Source organism: Heptranchias perlo, unplaced genomic scaffold (assembly GCF_035084215.1).
Source record: "Heptranchias perlo isolate sHepPer1 unplaced genomic scaffold, sHepPer1.hap1 HAP1_SCAFFOLD_54, whole genome shotgun sequence".
NCBI classification, from domain to species: Eukaryota; Metazoa; Chordata; class Chondrichthyes; order Hexanchiformes; family Hexanchidae; genus Heptranchias; species Heptranchias perlo.
This window is the reverse complement of record NW_027139559.1, coordinates 6,824,568-6,843,356: the sequence shown is the minus strand read 5'-3', so window position 1 is coordinate 6,843,356 and position 18,789 is coordinate 6,824,568. Positions and strand designations below refer to the sequence as shown.

General features: G+C 46.7%; 1 protein-coding gene across 1 annotated transcript; it reads right to left on the bottom strand.

Annotated features, from left to right (window-relative positions):
* Positions 1-15,004: 15,004 nt before the first annotated feature.
* LOC137315212 (histone H1-like) lies at positions 15,005-15,610 on the bottom strand. Its single transcript, XM_067980085.1, has 2 exons — positions 15,431-15,610; positions 15,005-15,283 (listed from the first exon to the last, which is right to left on the bottom strand). The coding sequence occupies exons 1-2, from the start codon at positions 15,608-15,610 to the stop codon at positions 15,005-15,007; spliced, it is 459 nt and encodes a 152-aa protein (XP_067836186.1).
* Positions 15,611-18,789: the final 3,179 nt, after the last annotated feature.

Here is an 18,789-nt window from a genome sequence, read left to right as displayed (position 1 = left end):
CTTCTTGTATTTTGTCGAAGTCTTCCTCAGTATAGAAAATACTCCAAAATTAATTGCAAGAACTTAACACAGCATTACAACTCATGTTTGGTCCAATAAAATGTACTTGCAGCTCGTCTCCATTCCCAGTTTTTCTCAATCCCACCCGTGCAATATAATGTGAAGAATGAGTTTCTGTTCTGTCCCTCTCTCATCTTCAAACTTCAATGTCCCGGGGTTTGGGGAGATCTACTGGCCGGAAGCAGAACTGCAACAGTTCGGAACAAATTGCTGAAAGCGGACAGTGTGTGGTGTGAGCGTGTTTGTGATTGGTGGCAGATACTGAATCTCATTGGATATTTGAAGAAACCAATCAGAGAGTTACAGTTAATAATTATTGTGACCTCACTCCCAATGACCCAATCACAATCATTGCCCTCCCCCATCCCTCATTACCATAGGTCTGTGGGACTGTCTATTTAATCCGAGCTCGGAGCGGATTGGGTCATTTCTGGGTCTGAAATTGAGTTTGGAAATGCCGGAGGACAAGAAAGCAGCTCCCAAGAAGGGCGCCAAGAAAACCTTGAGTAAAGCACCAGGCAAAGGCGGCAAGAAGCGGAGAAAGTCGAGGAAGGAGAGTTACGGCATCTACATCTACAAAGTGATGAAGCAGGTTCACCCGGACACCGGCATCTCCTCCAAGGCAATGGGCATCATGAACTCCTTTGTGAGCGATATTTTCGAGCGCATCGCAGGTGAGGCTTCCCGCCTGGCCCATTACAACAAGCGGGCGACCATCAGCTCCCGGGAGATCCAGACCGCCGTGCGCCTGCTGCTGCCCGGGGAACTGGCCAAGCACGCCGTGTCAGAAGGGACAAAGGCGGTGACCAAATACACCAGCTCCAAGTAAAACTCCACAATCAACTGAAAAATTAAACACAAAGGCTCTTTTAAGAGCCACCCACAGTCTCTCTGAAGACGCTGTACCGACACCTCTGTATGGAATCATTTTACTGGAGATAGTTTGATACTAACTGTCTCTATAACGGCAATTGATACTAGCTCAATTGCTCAATTTAAATCTGAGATAGATACCAAAGATATTAAGGGATATGGGACAAAGGCAGGTATATGGAGTTAGATCACTGATCAGCCATTATCTTATCAAATGGCGGAGCAGGAATGAGGGGCTGAATGGCCTACTCCTGTTCCTGTGATCTTGCGCTTTTGTAATTTCTCTTGAAATCTGGAAGATTCTCGTATTCACTGCCCGCTATAATCTGTGTGTCGCTTTTTTATTTAGTCCCAATAAGCAACAAGGGGTCCCTGGTCCTCTCATTCCCGCTCATATTCCACCCCTTCCCCCGCATCTGCCCCGTCAGAGCCGTTTTAAGGCGGGGGATTAGACTTCAGTCATTTCTTTCTCCTTTCCACCTTTGTTTGTTCATTATTCGGGAATCTCACTTTCAGAACCGCAATCCTTTGTAAAGCAGCAATCCCGAAAGGGTGTTCACACCGAGTACAGAATAGTCTAAAGGCTCTCTCACTGTTCCACTTCTTACACCAGGAGTCTCGGCTCCGGTTTCGATCCCGCAGCAGCTCCTGTGAACAGGGATCAATCCACAATCTGGGGTTTGTTACTTTTACAAAGATTGAGCTGGAATCTGTCCCGTTACAAAATGGGACTTTATTCCCGCCCGATTGAAAGCGAACGGTGAATGAAGCCGGATTTTAACCGGATTGGAAAAGATTCTGGAAGTTGTGACGGGAAATGTGGAATAACAGAGTAAAAGGAGAGAGATTTTTCAATCTTTGTCTGTACGCGACATTACTTACTAAATCCGCTTCTTGTGTTGGAAATATATTGGCGGGCTTTTCAAATTTCAAAAACGGTTCAGTTCGGGATTTTCCGCCCTTTTCTCATTGCTGGCTGTTGATTGGTGAATAAAGCAGCTCTCTGATTGGCTCAACGAACAGCCCTCGGTTTTTGCACCTTCATCGCCTTCGCGTTTACTGGCTTGGGGGTCAGGGATTCTTTTAAATTTTGGCTTGGGGGACAGGGATTCTTATAAATTTTACTCAAAAGGGACTCGGACATCCGGCGATGAGGCCGGACACACAAATCAGTGACATTACTCTAACCCGCCCGCCCCTTTAGCACACTCTCTCTGACACAATGTTCACATCTGTCCATTCACAGGACAAACTGTTCGCCAGATTGACAATTCCCGGGATGGGCTTTCCTCCCCGCTCGGCCTGTGCTGCGGATTCTCGGGGGTTCGTTGTCGTTCACCATCTCAGTAACTGTCCGGCGCTCCTCACAGTGTCTGGTCTCCAGATTCAGGAGCAGGAGCCAATCACAGCTGTGACTGTGATAATCCATGTCTGGGTTGACATTATTATATTGTTCGCACACAGAAATTTGTTTGGTGAAGTTGAAAATTCAAATTATCCGCTCTGGGCTCCTACAGTCTCTCTGTGTTTCCTTCTCCTGCTAAACTGACTGACAGACAATAGTAACTGGTGTCCTATCCATCCCATTCTCCACACCAAGAGACGGCGAGTTACTCAATAAATTCAACACTCACAGACAGTCCGGAGTCAGACAGTTACATGCTTTTACCCTCCACCTATCCTTACAGGACTGGAGACGGATAAATGCACCGTCAGATCGGCTCATATATAGTAGAAGGGACAGTAATCGTCTCACCAACAGTACACAGACCCAGAATCACTCTTTCACTTTCTATCAGTGTGTCTATATTATGCTCAGTAACAGTATCCCGCATTCATGTGCAGAACTAGAGAGTGAGAGAGAGATACAAAAGGCAGACAAACGGACAGACAGAGACACAGTCAGACAGACATAGTATCAGTCTCACACTTCCCATCAGTGTGTCTGTATCATGCTCAGTAAACATTAACCCATCTTCATGTACAGCTCTAGAGAGAGATAAAGACAAGCACAGTCCCAGCAAATACACCGACTCCCACTTTCCTCCCATGTTTCCCCAGGATTGGTTTGAGAAATCCTCCCTCCAGTTTCGGGGTCAGGCGTTACTTTATCAGTAAAGGGGCCAAGAATGAACAGAACCCATTGGCTCATTCTACAGCCTCCCACTTTATCTCTGAAAGACTCTTTCCCATCAAAAGGTCCCGAGAGAAACAGCAGGGATGGAAACATCTAGTTTCATAGTTGGAGATTGGAAAGTCAGTCTGGATTCCAGCGTTAGGCACTGGTGGAATCACATCTGTTCCCCATTCTGGTGCCTGTTCCTGCACTGCCTGTGGACCCCATTCCCTCTGACCTTTCCCCCAGACCCACTTCCTTTGCTCAGACTCGGAAAAATTCCAATTGGGGAAAAGTTTCCATCGATTTCTGGATTGGGAATTAAACCAGATATCTGCGCATGCGTGACTCAGCCCCGCCCCCAGCGCTGGATGGTGGTGAGCAGAAGTGCGCATGCGCGCTGCCCTCCCCCAGCCCGGCCTGTGGGCGCCATTCCCTCAGTGAGCGGAAGAAGATGGTTTAAAACAGGCGGGAATGGAGAGTTCACGGCCCCCGGGGGAAGGGAGCAAAGAGCAGCCTCGTTACAGCAGCTCATCGCTCCGGGACCGTGTCCGCAGATGGGCTCAGAGATCGGCATTGAGTCCGGGGGAAGGGCAGGGGGAGTCCGGGGGATGTTTGTAAGAGGCGGAGTGGATCAGGAACTGGTCCCGGAACATGGAGTGAGAGGGGGGGAGGGAGAGGTCATTCTCGGGCTGTGTGTGGACAGGGTGTGTCCAGGGGAAGGGAGAGAGAATGGGAAGAAGCTGCTATTAAATTCATTGCTGCTTTCTCTCCCCAAACCAGGAGTGAATGGTCCTGGTTTAGTTCCAGTCTCCCCCTGTTTATTGTTATTGGACAGTGAAGAGTGGAAACAGAGCCGGACAGTAAGGATGTGGGGAGTTATACAAAGAGCATCTATTGCAGGCACCAGGTGAGAAGTGTGAAGAAGACATTTTAAACAGCGGCTGTTTGCTTTCAGTTGAACGGTTAGTCCCATGGGAGAGGGGATTAGAAACCTGACCTGCACAAAGGTCCCTGCCCCATCGGGTAGTCCCATTCATGGATCAGTGCAGGGGTTGGGTCGTGTCTGGATATCACTAAATCGTTTTAAAATCGCGCAAAACACCTGGTATTCAGAAGCTGAGTGCTGCAGTACTGCAGTGGAGTCAGACACTGACTCTGTTTGTTTCACTGGTTTTCATTTGTGGGTATTCAAGATAATTATTGACAGAGATGTTAAACTGATCATTTTGTATTTTCTACCTCACCTGTTCTTGAGTTACAAGAGATACATTTCTTTCTGCAGTCAAACTCTTGAAGGATCCAGAATGAATGTGAAGTTTCCTCCACCCGAGGCAAAGGAAGAGTGCAGCCAGCTCCTTCTCACACACAGTAGGTATATTATCACTCACAGAGACACAGACAGGTCATCAGGTCCACAGTCTCAGACAGCAGAGGTAGTCAGTCCCACACTGATCCCAGGTTCCAGAGACACATTTTCAATCCAACAGTCAAACAGAGCAGGTGAGGCAGACGCTGTTTCCATTTCCCCCGAAATCAGTCCCGCTGACAGGAAGATACAAAAATCCCAGTCCAAAGTCACACTTTCAGGTTGTCAATTTCACAAAAGGGCAACATTATCCGTGAATTAAATACCAGATACCCCGAGATTACAATTGAATACAAGGCCAGAACTCTCACACACACGTGAGTTTAATACATGCAGTATCCATTCGAATAGCGGATCATGAGATACAAATTGCAAGTCCAAAACTCATGGACAGTATCAGATTGAGAAATGCTGTGACAGTGTAACCTGAGAAACAAATTAGATACCAGTTTATAATATGCTCATTGTGTGAGATTTAAAGATACAGTATCAATTCTATTCGCACAGACTGAGATACACATTACACATGAGTCCAAAAATCTTATAAAATAAAATTTAAAGAGGCTGTACCAATTACTTTATTGCAGACTGATCTACACATTATGTACCAATTCAAAAATATCACCATATCAGTTTGAAAGATATATTATCATTCACAATATTACTCACAGAGGTACAGATTTAATAGTAGTCCAAAAATCAGACAAATTATCTGATTAAAACCTCCAGCATCAAATCCTAAAGTGTATCCATATTCACCAATTAAATAATGAGAAAAACTATTTAAACATTACGGTATTAAAGCTACAGAATTGAACACAATAATTTAATCTGAGAGAATAATTATATACTGATACAGAATGAATCTCACACACAGATAGAGCACAGAGACACACAGACAGAGAATGAATCCCACACTCGCACACAGTACCAGAGACTGACAGATACAGAATGAATCCCACACTCACATACAGTACCAGAGACTGACAGATACAGAAAGAATCCCACACTCACATACAGTACCAGAGACTGACAGATACAGGATGAATCCCACACTCACACACAGTACCAGAGACTGACAGATACAGAATGAATCCCACACTCACACACAGTACCAGAGACTGACAGATACAGAATGAATCCCACACTCACACACAGGACCAGAGACTGACAGATACAGAATGAATCTCACAGTCACATTACTGCAGACTGAGCTACACAATACATACCAGTCCAAAAGTCTCATAGGGTCAGATTGAAAGATACAGTATCAATTCCATTGGTGCAGACTGAGCTACATATTCGGTATATTGGTAAACACTTGTGTTATACTGAGATAAACATTATCAATACCATTGGTACAGACTGAGCTGCACATTACATACGAGGCCAAAATCAAATAAATGATCAGACTGGAAGATTTAGTTTAAATTCTATTAGCACCACTGAGCTAAACAGTATATAACAGTCCAAGAATCTCATAAAATATTAGATTGAAAGATACAGTATCAATTCCATTAGCACAGACTGAGCTATAAGTTACTCACCAGTCCAAAAATCTCAAACAGTGTTAGACTCAGATACAGAATTAATCCCATTATTGCAGACTGAACTACACATTACATACCAGTCCAGTAATTTCACCGTGAACAGGTTGAAAGGTACATTATCATTCATAATAGAGTTCAGAGATTAAGATGTAACACTACTCCAAAACTCACACGTTATTTGATTAATGAAAATTGAAAAATGTATCCATATTAACAAATTAAATACTCGACAAAGAACTGTATATACTTTGAAGTGGTAAAAATACAGTTTCAAATACGATACTGTAAACTGAAATAAGAATATAGAGTGAATCCAGACTTGCACATTGTCTCAGAGACTGAATTACAGAATGAATCCCTCAATGAGATAAAGAAGCAGAGAATGGCAGATACAGAATGTATCCCCCACACACACAGACAGCACCAGAGACTGACAGATACAGAATGAATACATCACTTATATATAGTACCTGAGAGTGACAGATGCAGAATATACCCCATGCTCACACTCAGTACCAGAGACTGACAGATACAGAATAAACCTCACTCTCATATACAGTGCCAGAGATAGACAGATACAGAATAAACCCCACTCTCGTATACAGTGCCAGAGATAGACAGATACAGAATAAACCCCACTCCCATATACAGTGCCAGAGATAAGCAGATACAGAATAATCCCCACTCTCATATATAGTGCCAGAGACAGAAAGATACAGAATAAACCCCACTCTCATATACAGTGCCAGAGGTAGACAGATACAGAATAAACCCCACTCCCATATACAGTGCCAGAGATAAGCAGATACAGAATAATCCCCACTCTCATATATAGTGCCAGAGACAGAAAGATACAGAATAAACCCCACTCTCATATACAGTACCAGAGGTAGACAGATACAGAATAAACCCGACTCTCATATACAATGCCATAGACAGATAGAGAATAAACCCCACTCTCAAATACAGTGCCAGAGATAGACAGATAGAGAAAAAACCCCACTCTCATATACAGTGCCAGAGATAGACGGATACAGAATGAACACCACTCTCATATACAGTACCAGAGATAGACAGATACAGAATAAACGCCACTCTCATATACAGTGCCAGAGATAGACAGATACAGAATAAACCCCACTCTCATATACAGTACCAGAGACAGACAGATACAGAATAAACCCCACTCTCATATAGGGTACCAGAGATAGACAGATACAGAATAAACCCCACTCCCATTTACAGTGCCAGAGATAGACAGATACAGAATAAACCCCACTCCCATTTACAATGCCACAGACAGATACTGAATAAACCCCACTCTCATATACAATGCCAGAGATAGACAGATACAGAATAAACCCCACTCTCGTGTACAGTGCCAGAGATAGACAGATACAGAATGAACCCCACTCTCATATACAATGCCATCGACAGATACAGAATAAACCCCGCTCTCAAATACAGTGCCAGAGATAGACAGATACAGAATTACCCCACTCTCATATACAATGCCAGAGATAGACAGATACAGAATAAACCCCACCCTCATGTACAGTACCAGAGATAGACAGATACAGAATAAACCCCACTCTCATGTACAATACCAGAGACAGACAGATACAGAATAAACCCCACTCTCATATACAGTACCAGAGATAGACAGATACAGAATAAACCCCACTCTCATATACAGTACCAGAGACTGACAGATACAGAATAAATCCCACTCTCATATACAGGACCAGAGATAGACAGATACAGAATAAACCCACTCTCATATACAGTACCAGAGATAGAAACATACAGAATAAACCCCACTCTCATATACAGTACAAGAGACGGACAGATACAGAATAAACCCCACTCTGATATACAGTACCAGAGATGGACAGATACAGAATAAACCCCACTCTCATGTGCAATACCAGAGACAGACAGATACAGAATAAACCCCACTCTCATTTACAGTACCAGAGATAGACAGATACTGAATAAACCCCACTCTCATATACAGTACCAGAGATAGACAGATACAGAATAAACCCCACTCTCATGCACAATACCAGAGACAGACAGATACAGAATAAACCCCACTCTCATATACAGTGCCAGAGACAGACAGATACAGAATAAACCCCACTCTCATATACAGTACCAGAGACTGACCTCTACTGGACGTAATCGGGAACTGTAAAAGATTGGAACAAATTCACATTTTCTGTCGTGGTTACAGAAACACGACAATGTGCAATGTGAGGAAAGTTTCTGTCTGTAACTTTTACTCTCGTATTTTTTCACTTTTTGACAGTGAAAAATGAAGACAATTTATTTATAATAAAGTTTTTGTTTCACTCATTCAATAGTTGTCAATCTGCTCGATTATATTTCACTGTACATTGTGCAGTATTTCTCTCTGATTTCTCAGGACACGATTTACATTGTTCCTCTGCCCATTTAGACTGTTATTTTCCAATCAGTATGTGGCCTGCTTATTCCCCCTAGCAAAATGCAGCACCGCAAACCTTTCTATATTGAAATTCAATGGCCATTTGCACAGCCTTCTGCAAATTTATTTTGCCGCAGTCTTCCTCAGTATTGACTCTACCCCTAAATCAATTACAAGAATTTAACACAGCATTACAACTAATGTTTGGTGCAACAAAATGTACTTGCAGCTCGTCTCCATTCCCAGTTTTTCTCAATCCCACCCGTGCAATATAATGTGAAGAATGAGTTTCTGTTCTGTCCCTCTCTCATCTTCAAACTTCAATGTCCCGGGGTTTGGGGAGATCTACAGGCCGGAAGCAGAACTGCAACAGTTCGGAACAAATTGCTGAAAGCGGACAGTGTGCGGTGTGAGCGTGTTTGTGATTGGTGGCAGATACTGAATCTGATTGGATATTGGAAGAAACCAATCAGAGAGTTACAGTTAATAATTATTGTGACCTCACTCCCAATGACCCAATCACAATCATTGCCCTCCCCATCCCTCATTACCATAGGTCTGTGGGACTGTCTATTTAATCCGAGCTCGGAGCGGATTGGGTCATTTCTGGGTCTGAAATTGAGTTTGGAAATGCCGGAGGAGAAGAAAGCAGCTCCCAAGAAGGGCGCCAAGAAAACCTTGAGTAAAGCACCAGGCAAAGGCGGCAAGAAGCGGAGAAAGTCGAGGAAGGAGAGTTACGGCATCTACATCTACAAAGTGATGAAGCAGGTTCACCCGGACACCGGCATCTCCTCCAAGGCCATGGGCATCATGAACTCCTTTGTGAGCGATATTTTCGAGCGCATCGCAGGTGAGGCTTCCCGCCTGGCCCATTACAACAAGCGGGCGACCATCAGCTCCCGGGAGATCCAGACCGCCGTGCGCCTGCTGCTGCCCGGGGAACTGGCCAAGCACGCCGTGTCGGAAGGGACAAAGGCGGTGACCAAATACACCAGCTCCAAGTAAAACTCCACAAACTACTGAAAAATTAAACACAAAGGCTCTTTTAAGAGCCACCCACAACCTCACTGAAAGAGTTGCATTTCCTATATATTTACTGAGGATCATTTTAATGCAGCAATATTATTCCAATCGAAAAGTGACTCCAACTACCCCGTTCAAATCCCTGGCCCCTAAAATGAACACGAATCTATGATCCGCTTTTTGCCATTGCTTTGTTCTTAAAGCATTACTATTCTGGCCTCTCATCCCCTGAATGACCCCCTGAGCAGTTCCGTTCTATGAATACAGTTTCAGAGATGTTTATGGACTGATGTGAAAATCCCCAGATTAACAGTAACCCCACCCCTTGCAGTCAGAGCGGAATCGGGGCAGAATGAGAGCTCTGTCCGGGTCCCTCTTTTCACAGAAGCACTCCCGGCTCTGAGAGAAGGGACCAATCTGTAACGTGTCACTTTTATTAAGACTAAATTGAAACGTGTCCCTTCAGGGAATGCTGTGAATGGGGCTTTAGTCCAGTCCGGTACAGTTTGAAAGCGATGGGAGAATGAGCCATAATTCAAAGCAGATTTTAAAACAGCGCCAGCGATTGGTGACGGGGAGCGCTGAATAAGACAAGATAAAAAGAACGAGTTTAAAATCTTGTGCTCAGGGAGACATTGATCGAAATCCAATCCTTTAATCCACTGAAATTGGCGGGCTTTTTGAAATTCATAAAATTCCTGGTCTGACCGTTGCGGCCGGTAAATCCCGCCCTCTTCTAATTTCCAGATATCAGATTGGTTAACGAAATAAGCAAATAAGGTGTAATAACGTACAACCAATCAGATGATCATTCAGTCTATAAGAAGGGTAAATACAGAATTCATTCTTCATTCATTGTGAAAGTGTTTGTGAGATTGGGGAAATGTCATGAAGAGGAAAAACCGGCGGTAAAGCTCGGGCCAAGGCCAAGTCTCGCTCATCCCGGGCCGGACTGCAATTCCCTGTGGGCCGTGTTCACAGGCACCTGCGAAAGGGCAACTACGCTGAACGTGTGGGTGCCGGAGCCCCGGTCTATCTGGCTGCTGTGCTCGAGTATCTGACGGCTGAAATCCTCGAGCTGGCCGGCAACGCGGCCCGGGACAACAAGAAGACCCGCATCATCCCCAGACACCTGCAGCTGGCCATCCGCAACGACGAGGAGCTCAACAAGCTCCTGGGACGGGTGACCATCGCTCAGGGCGGGGTGCTGCCTAATATCCAGGCCGTGCTGCTACCGAAGAAAACCAGCCATGTGAGCACCAAGAGCAAGTAAAGCGGCGAAGACTTAATCTGATAACCCAAAGGCTCTTTTCAGAGCCACCCACTGTATCTATGAAAGGGCTGGTTACTGTCTGAAGAGAGTCAGGAATCAATTTAATAAGAACTTGATTCCGATTCGAGAACTAACAATAACTTGTTAAATACAAATGATCCAGATCGGTCTGTTGAAGTTTTCGCTTCCGGACAGCAGATGTCGCTAATCTCCAATAGATTGAAATTTGCAGTTTGTCTGGTGAATGAGACAAAATATCAGAATTGTCATTAAACTGGGCGGGAGGGATACAGAAATATCAGGGATGTATCAAGATACATTCTGTTGTGTTCTACCCAATATTATTTACAGTCTCATCCTCCGACAACACTTGCTCGGTCTGTATTATTTTACCCAGATTTGTACAACAGAAGCTGACTGATGTGTTGATTAATGTGTCAGCGATTACTGAATCAAGAATGTGAGTGAAATTTGCCCGTGTTATTGGATGTGATTGAGGGATTGATTCTGTCCCTGTCAGCCTGTTCCTGTGTCAGTTACGAGCGTCAGTGAATGTAACACTAATGTTTTACACTGTTCCTGATTCTAGCGCTGAGAGAGAGCAAGACACACTTTGCCTTTGGATCTATTAGTGCGAGTTACACTGAAACAGTCTCTGTCACTGTAGCTGCAGGGGGACAACAGACTGAAACGCCATGTGATCCGAGTCTGGTTCCTTACATCCAGCATGGGTTTCAGATCCCGTCCGATTGCACCTGTCCTTCAGTGCTGGACTCAAATGTCCAGTAAAGTGTTGGAGTGAGGCTCGAACTTTTAAACGCCTGACTCCGACATTCGATTGTTTCTGTGAACTGCACGGCCCTGCGATTTCAACTGAGATCACAGCTCTTTCCTTTGCTGATTTGATGGCTCTGAAAAGAGCCTTTGTTGCACTTGGTGCTGAAGGCGGGTCGGGTTTAAGCGCGCTCCCCGCGGATGCGGCGGGCCAGCTGGATGTCTTTGGGCATGATGGTTACTCGCTTGGCGTGGATGGCGCACAGGTTGGTGTCCTCAAACAGGCCCACCAGGTAAGCCTCGCTGGCCTCCTGCAGGGCCATGACGGCCGAGCTCTGGAAGCGCAGGTCGGTCTTGAAGTCCTGAGCGATCTCTCGCACCAGGCGCTGGAAGGGCAGTTTGCGGATGAGCAGCTCGGTGGATTTCTGGTAGCGGCGGATCTCCCTCAGGGCCACAGTGCCGGGTCTGTAGCGATGAGGCTTCTTCACTCCGCCCGTGGCTGGAGCGCTCTTCCGGGCCGCTTTGGTAGCCAGCTGTTTGCGAGGAGCTTTCCCGCCGGTCGATTTACGCGCTGTCTGTTTGGTCCTGGCCATTTTCTGAACAGATCACAACACAACCTGAGACACAGAAACTGTTAATAGCGAGTCCGCTCTGGGGCCACATTTTAAAGTGTCTGTGAGGGACCGCCCCGGGACTGTGATTGGCTGCAGACCCACCACCCAGACAGGGAGGGACTGTCCATGGTCTGTGATTGGCTGCAGACCCACCACCCAGAGAGGGAGGGACTGTCCATGGTCTGTGATTGGCTGCAGACCCACCACCCAGAGAGGGAGGGACCGCCCCTGGCCTGTGATTGGCTGCAGACCCACCACCCAGACAGTGAGGGACTGCCCCTGGTCTATGATTGGCTGCAGACCGACCCCCAGTCAAGGAGGGACCGCCCCTGGCCTGTGATTGGCAGGTTTGAACCGAGCTCTGACAGTCAGAACGAAAGGGCGGGAGTTCTTGTGACCCAATTGGCTGAGGTGAAATTAATCATCAATTTCAAAAAGCCCGCCAATTTCAGAGCATCAAATAACAGTTTGAAGAAAATCTCATTTCCCTCCAGCAATGTAAGAATCTCTCTCTTTATAATCTCCATTATTTCCCACTCCTCAGCTCAAATCTCAGGCTGGTTCACATTCCGGTTCATTCTCTGACCTGTCTGTAAACGGGCGGGAATAAAGCCCCGCTCATTGCTTTCTGGAACGGGAAAAAGTCCAGCTTCAAATTCAAAAATCCCGCCAGTTCCGACCCGTTGAACCGCTCCTCACACAGAAACTTCACATTGAACTGATAATTGAATGAGGGCAGGGAATGAACACCGAGCAGAGAGGACACAGCGGGAGAGGGAGTGAGGCGGGATTTTACTCTGAGCGGAGAATGTAATGTCTGGGGAAAGACTCTGCATCCCCGCCTGTTCATTTATACCGTGAAACCGGGAACTCCGCTCCTTCTCTCGGGATGGCCGAGAACCCCGGTCGTTTATCAGATCTCCCTGTAACGAGTGCTGGAGAAATATCCCCACATTAATAGATTATCGGAAACTCCTTACCGGCCCGAGATCTTCCTTCTCCCCCCTTCCCAGGTCACTGCTCTCTCTGTGAGTCGGTGGGCGGCTCTGAGAAGAGCCTTTGTTCTGTGTTTGGTTGGAAAGTGTCGAGTCGTTCAGCCGCCGAATCCATAGAGGGTGCGGCCCTGCCGTTTCAGAGCGTACACCACATCCATGGCTGTGACCGTCTTGCGCTTGGCGTGTTCAGTGTAGGTGACCGCGTCCCTGATCACATTCTCCAGGAAAACCTTCAGTACACCGCGGGTTTCCTCGTAGATCATACCCGAGATCCGCTTCACACCGCCACGGCGAGCCAGGCGGCGGATGGCTGGTTTGGTGATACCCTGGATGTTATCACGAAGAACTTTGCGGTGCCGCTTGGCGCCACCTTTACCCAGTCCTTTGCCTCCTTTACCTCTGCCAGACATGATAATTCTTCACTGAAATCGCTGTTGAATGAACAGCGAACTTGTGCTGGTTCTGTTTTTATGCAGCCTGACCCGACCTGAGTGAAACATGTACAGAGTGAAAGAGGGAGGGGAGGAAACAGAATGGGATATTAAACAGAGAGGGGAGGAGAGAGAGTGAGATATTAAACAGAGAGGGGAGGAGACAGAGTGAGATATTAAACAGAGAGGGGAGGAGAGAGAGTGAGATATTAAACAGAGAGGGGAGGAGACAGAGTGAGATATTAAACAGAGAGGGGAGGAGACAGAGTGAGATATTAAACAGAGAGGGGAGGAGACGGAATGGGATATTAAACAGAGAGGGGAGGAGACAGAGTGAGATATTAAACAGAGAGGGGAGGAGACAGAATGGGATATTAAACAGAGAGGGGAGGAGACAGAGTGAGATATTAAACAGAGAGGGGAGGAGACAGAGTGAGATATTAAACAGAGAGGGGAGGAGACAGAGTGAGATATTAAACAGAGAGGGGAGGAGACAGAGTGAGATATTAAACAGGGAGGGGAGGAGAGAGAGTGAGATATTAAACAGAGAGGGGAGGAGACAGAGTGAGATATTAAACAGAGAGGGGAGGAGACAGAGTGAGATATTAAACGGAGGGGCGCAGAGAGTCAGAGTGACGGACAGTGCGGTCTCTGATCTTCCAGCTCCACCTCCAGCTTTCTCCAACCGCCAATTTCAAACCGTTTATTGATAACTGAACCGAAACACAGCGCTCCGCACAAACCCTGACAGACTCCGCCTTCATATTTAAGAATTCCCAGAAACCCGGAGCTTTTAAATAAGCCCCGTTACAATTAACAGTCAGTAATATTCCTGCCTGAATACAGTCCCTTCTATAACTAGTCAACCCGCCTCCTTCCATTTCAGTCCCAGACCCGATTCTATTCCCCCACACATCCCCTCCCAGACGGGTTCAGCAGTTCATAAACACATTATTCCAGCTGATTTGGAGAATCTCATGTGTTGCGGTTTGAATTGTGATAGCGACGGATCTCCGCCAGTTTTACTCTGTCACGGATTCTCGCCCTGAATCTGTGAGAAAAAAATGAACTGGGAGAGAAGGTGAACACGCCCCAGTTACAGTGAGGGCCGGCCCGGATATCCCATTCTCCCTATTTTATATCATTGTAAACAATTTTACAACACCAAGTTATAGTCCAGCAATTTTATTTTAAATTCACAAGCTTTCGGAGACTTCCTCCTTCCTCAGGTAAATGTTTCAGGAGCTCATGAGTTTCAGGAGTAAATTTTATATCAGACAGTGGGAGTGGGGCGGGTGTAGCGAATGTCAGCGAGTCACCAGGACCCTGGGATTATTGTAAATGATTTCTATCTGAAACCTGAGCCCGGCCCCGGGACAGGAATCATCTGATTCCGGGATCAGCTCTTTTCTGAGAGACGTGGGTGGCTCTGAGAAGAGCCGTTGGGTTCAGATGGTCACAAGTTGCATTTGATTTTTTACTTCTTTTTGCCCGCTGATTTCTTAGGCTTTGCTGACTTCTGCTTGGGCTTGGCCCTCGGTTTTTGCACCTTCTTCGCCTTTACTGTCTTGGGGGTCTTGGGCTTCTTAGCCGCCGCTTTCTTCTTAATTGGGGATTTCGCCGCCTTCTTTGTGGTCGATTTCTTGACCGCTGGTTTCTTGGCCGCTAATTTCTTGACGCCTGTTTTTTTGACCGCTGGTTTCTTTCCGGGAGATTTCTTGGTTCCTTGTTTCTTCACCTTCTTTCCCACTTTTGCCTGGGTTTCCTTCTTAGCGACTCTGAAGGAGCCCGAGGCGCCCGTGCCCTTGATCTGCACCAGGGAGCCTTTTTCCACATTTCTCTTGATACTTAGTTTGATCTGGGACCGGTGCTTCTCCACATCCAGGCCTTTGGTAGCCAGAACCTTCTTTATCGCGGCCAGGGATATCCCCTTGCGATCCTTCCAATCCGCCACAATCTTGAGGATCTGTTCTCCCAAACTGGGACCGGCTGTCTTGGGTCGGAGAACCGCCTTCTTCTTCTTCGGAGCATTGGTTTGAGCGGCGGCGGGAGCTGCCGTTTCGGCGGCTGCAGTTTCTGTCATGTCCTGGACGCTGGAGAAAATCTCTGACAGTCAGAGCTGGGTCAGAAATGAAACGAGAGGCGGCGGCACAGAGCAACTTAAAGGCACAGAGCGGACGGGGCGGAGACACCCTGCTGTCAGCTCCCGGCCCCTCCAGCCTCTCTGTGTTTCTCTCTCCTCTTAAACTCCCCGATTCTAATTAAAATCGGGCACTCCAGAGTCCCAGACTAGCCCCTTCCCATCTCTAACACCGGAATGTTTGCTGTCCAAAAACTTTCACCGTAATTAAAAGCACCAGTTCCGATTTAAACCCGTTTCATTGCTGCACTGATCGCGCTCTCTCATCTGATCGCTGACATGATCTCTGTTTTTCGGCTGAAATCTTGAATTGAACTGAAACCGTACCTTAAATTTTCACTTCGGGTCTCGGGAAGAATGAGGGCGATCCTTTGAAAGGGAGTCTTTTAAATTATACTCAAAAGGGACTCGGACATCCGGCGATGAGGCCGGACTCACAAACACAGTGACATTAATCTAACCCGCCCGCCCCTTTAACACACAGACTCTGACACAATGTTCACATCTGTACATTCACAGGACAAACTGTTCGCAAGATTGACAATTCCCGGACAGGCTTTCCTCCCCGCTCGGCCTGTGCTGGAGACGGATAAATGCACCATCAGACCGGCTCATTTATAGTAGAAGGGACAGTAATCGTCTCACCAACAGCACACAGACACAGAATCAGTCTTTCACTTTCTATCAGTGTGTCTATATTACGCTCAGTAACAGTATCCCGCATTCATGTGCAGAACTGGAGAGAGAGAGAGAGACGGACCGGAACTAAAAAGGAAAGACAGAGAAACAGTCAGACAGACACAGTATCAGTCTCACACTCCCCATCAGTGTGTCCATTTCACGCTCAGTAAACATTATCCCACCTTCATGTACAGCGCTTGAGAGACAGAGATACAGACAGGCACAGTATCAGTCTCACACTTCCCATCAGTGTATCTGTATCATGCTCAATAACAGTATCCCACCTTCATATACAGTACAAGAGGGACAGAAAAACTGACCTGTTCTGAGCGGTTTTCACCCAGTAATAAATAGGGAACTATTCCATTCCAATTGCTATTCCAAGGTGGAGTGACCGAAGATACAGTCTCATCTCTAACTGATCTTATTCCAGAGACAGACACATTATTAATCCCACTCTCAGGGACAGTGTCACACATTTAACGCTCTCTTGCATGTTGTACCCTCTGCAATCTTGCAGCAGAGGGCCGTTCAGTATTTCTCTCAGGGACCGAGAGTTTCACTCCGATTGAAATAAAGTGGGACTGTTGCCGTCAGATATTCACCCTGCACAGTCCCAGCAAATACACCGACTCCCACTTTCCTCCCATGTTTCTCCAGGATTGGTTTGAGAAATCCTCCCTCCAGTTTCGGGGTCAGGAGTTACTTAATCAGTAGAGTCCAAGAATGAACAGAACCCTTTGGCTCATTCCACAGCCGCCCACTTTATCTCTGAAAGACTCTTTCCCATCAAAAGATCCCGAGAGAAACAGCAGGGATGGAAACATCTAGTTTCATAGTTGGAGATTGGAAAGTCAGTCTGGATTCCAGCGTTAGGCACTGGTGGACTCCCATCTGTTCCCATTCTGGTGCCTGTTTCTGCACTGCCTGTGGACCCCATTCCCTCTGACCTTTCCCCCAGACCCACTTCCTTTGCTCAGACTCGGAAAAATTCCAATTGGGGAAAGTTTCCATCGATTTCAGGATTGGGAATTAAACCAGATATCTGCGCATGCGTGACTCAGCCCCGCCCCCTGCGCTGGTTGGTGGTGAGCAGAAGAGCGCATGCGCGCTGCCCTCCCCCAGCCCGGCCTGTGGGCGCCATTCCCTCAGTGAGCGGAAGAAGATGGTTTAAAACAGGCGGGAATGGAGAGATCACGGCCCCCGGGGGAAGGGAGCAAAGAGCAGCCTCGTTACAGCAGATCATCGCTCCGGGACCGTGTCCGCAGATGGGCTCAGAGATCGGCATTGAGTCCGGGGGAAGGGCAGTGGGAGTCCGGGGGATGTTTGTAAGAGGCGGAGTGGATCAGGAACTGGTCCCGGAACATGGAGTGAGAGGGGGGGAGGGAGAGGTCATTCTCGGGCTGTGTGTGGACAGGGTGTGTCCAGGGGAAGGGAGAGAGAATGGGAAGAAGCTGCTATTAAAATCATTGCTGCTTTCTCTCCCCAAACCAGGAGTGAATGGTCCTGGTTTAGTTCCAGTCTCCCCCTGTTTATTGTTATTGGACAGTGAAGAGTGGAAACAGAACCGGACAGTAAGGATGTGGGGAGTTATACAAAGAGCATCTATTGCAGGCATCAGGTGAGAAGTGTGAAGAAGACATTTTAAACAGCGGCTGTTTGCTTTCAGTTGAACGGTTAGTCCCATGGGAGAGGGGATTAGAAATCTGACCTGTACAAAGGTCCCTGCCCCATCGGCTAGTCCCATTCATGGATCAGTGCAGGGGTTGGGTTGTGTCTGGATATCACTAAATTGTTTTAAAATCGCCCAACACACCTGGTATTCAGAAGCTGAGTGCTGCAGTACTGCAGTGGGGTCAGACACTGACTCTGTTTGTATCACTGGTTTTCATTTGTGGGTATTCAAGATAATTATTGACAGAGATATTAAACTGATCGCTTTAGTATTTTCTACCTCACCTGTTCTTGAATTACAAGAGATACGTTTCTTTCTACAGGCAAACACTTGAAGGATCCAGAATGAATGTGAAGTTTCCTCCACCCGAGGCAAAGGAAGAGTGCAGCCAGCTCCTTCTCTCACACAGTAGGTATATTATCACTCACAGAGCACAGAGACACAGAGAGATCATCAGGTCCACAGTCTCAGACAGCAGAAGTAGTCAGTCCCACACTGATCCCAGGTTCCAGAGACACATTTTCAATCCAACAGTCAAACAGAGCAGGTGAGGCAGACGCTGTTTCCATTTCCCCCGAAATCAGTCCCGCTGACAGGAAGATCCAAAAATCCCAGTCCAAAGTCACACTTTCAGGTTGTCAATTTCACCAAAGGGCAACATTATCCGTGAATTAAATACCAGATACCCCGAGATTACAATTAAATACTGGCCCAGAACTCTCTCACACACGTGAGTTTAATACATGCAGTATCCATTCGAATAGCG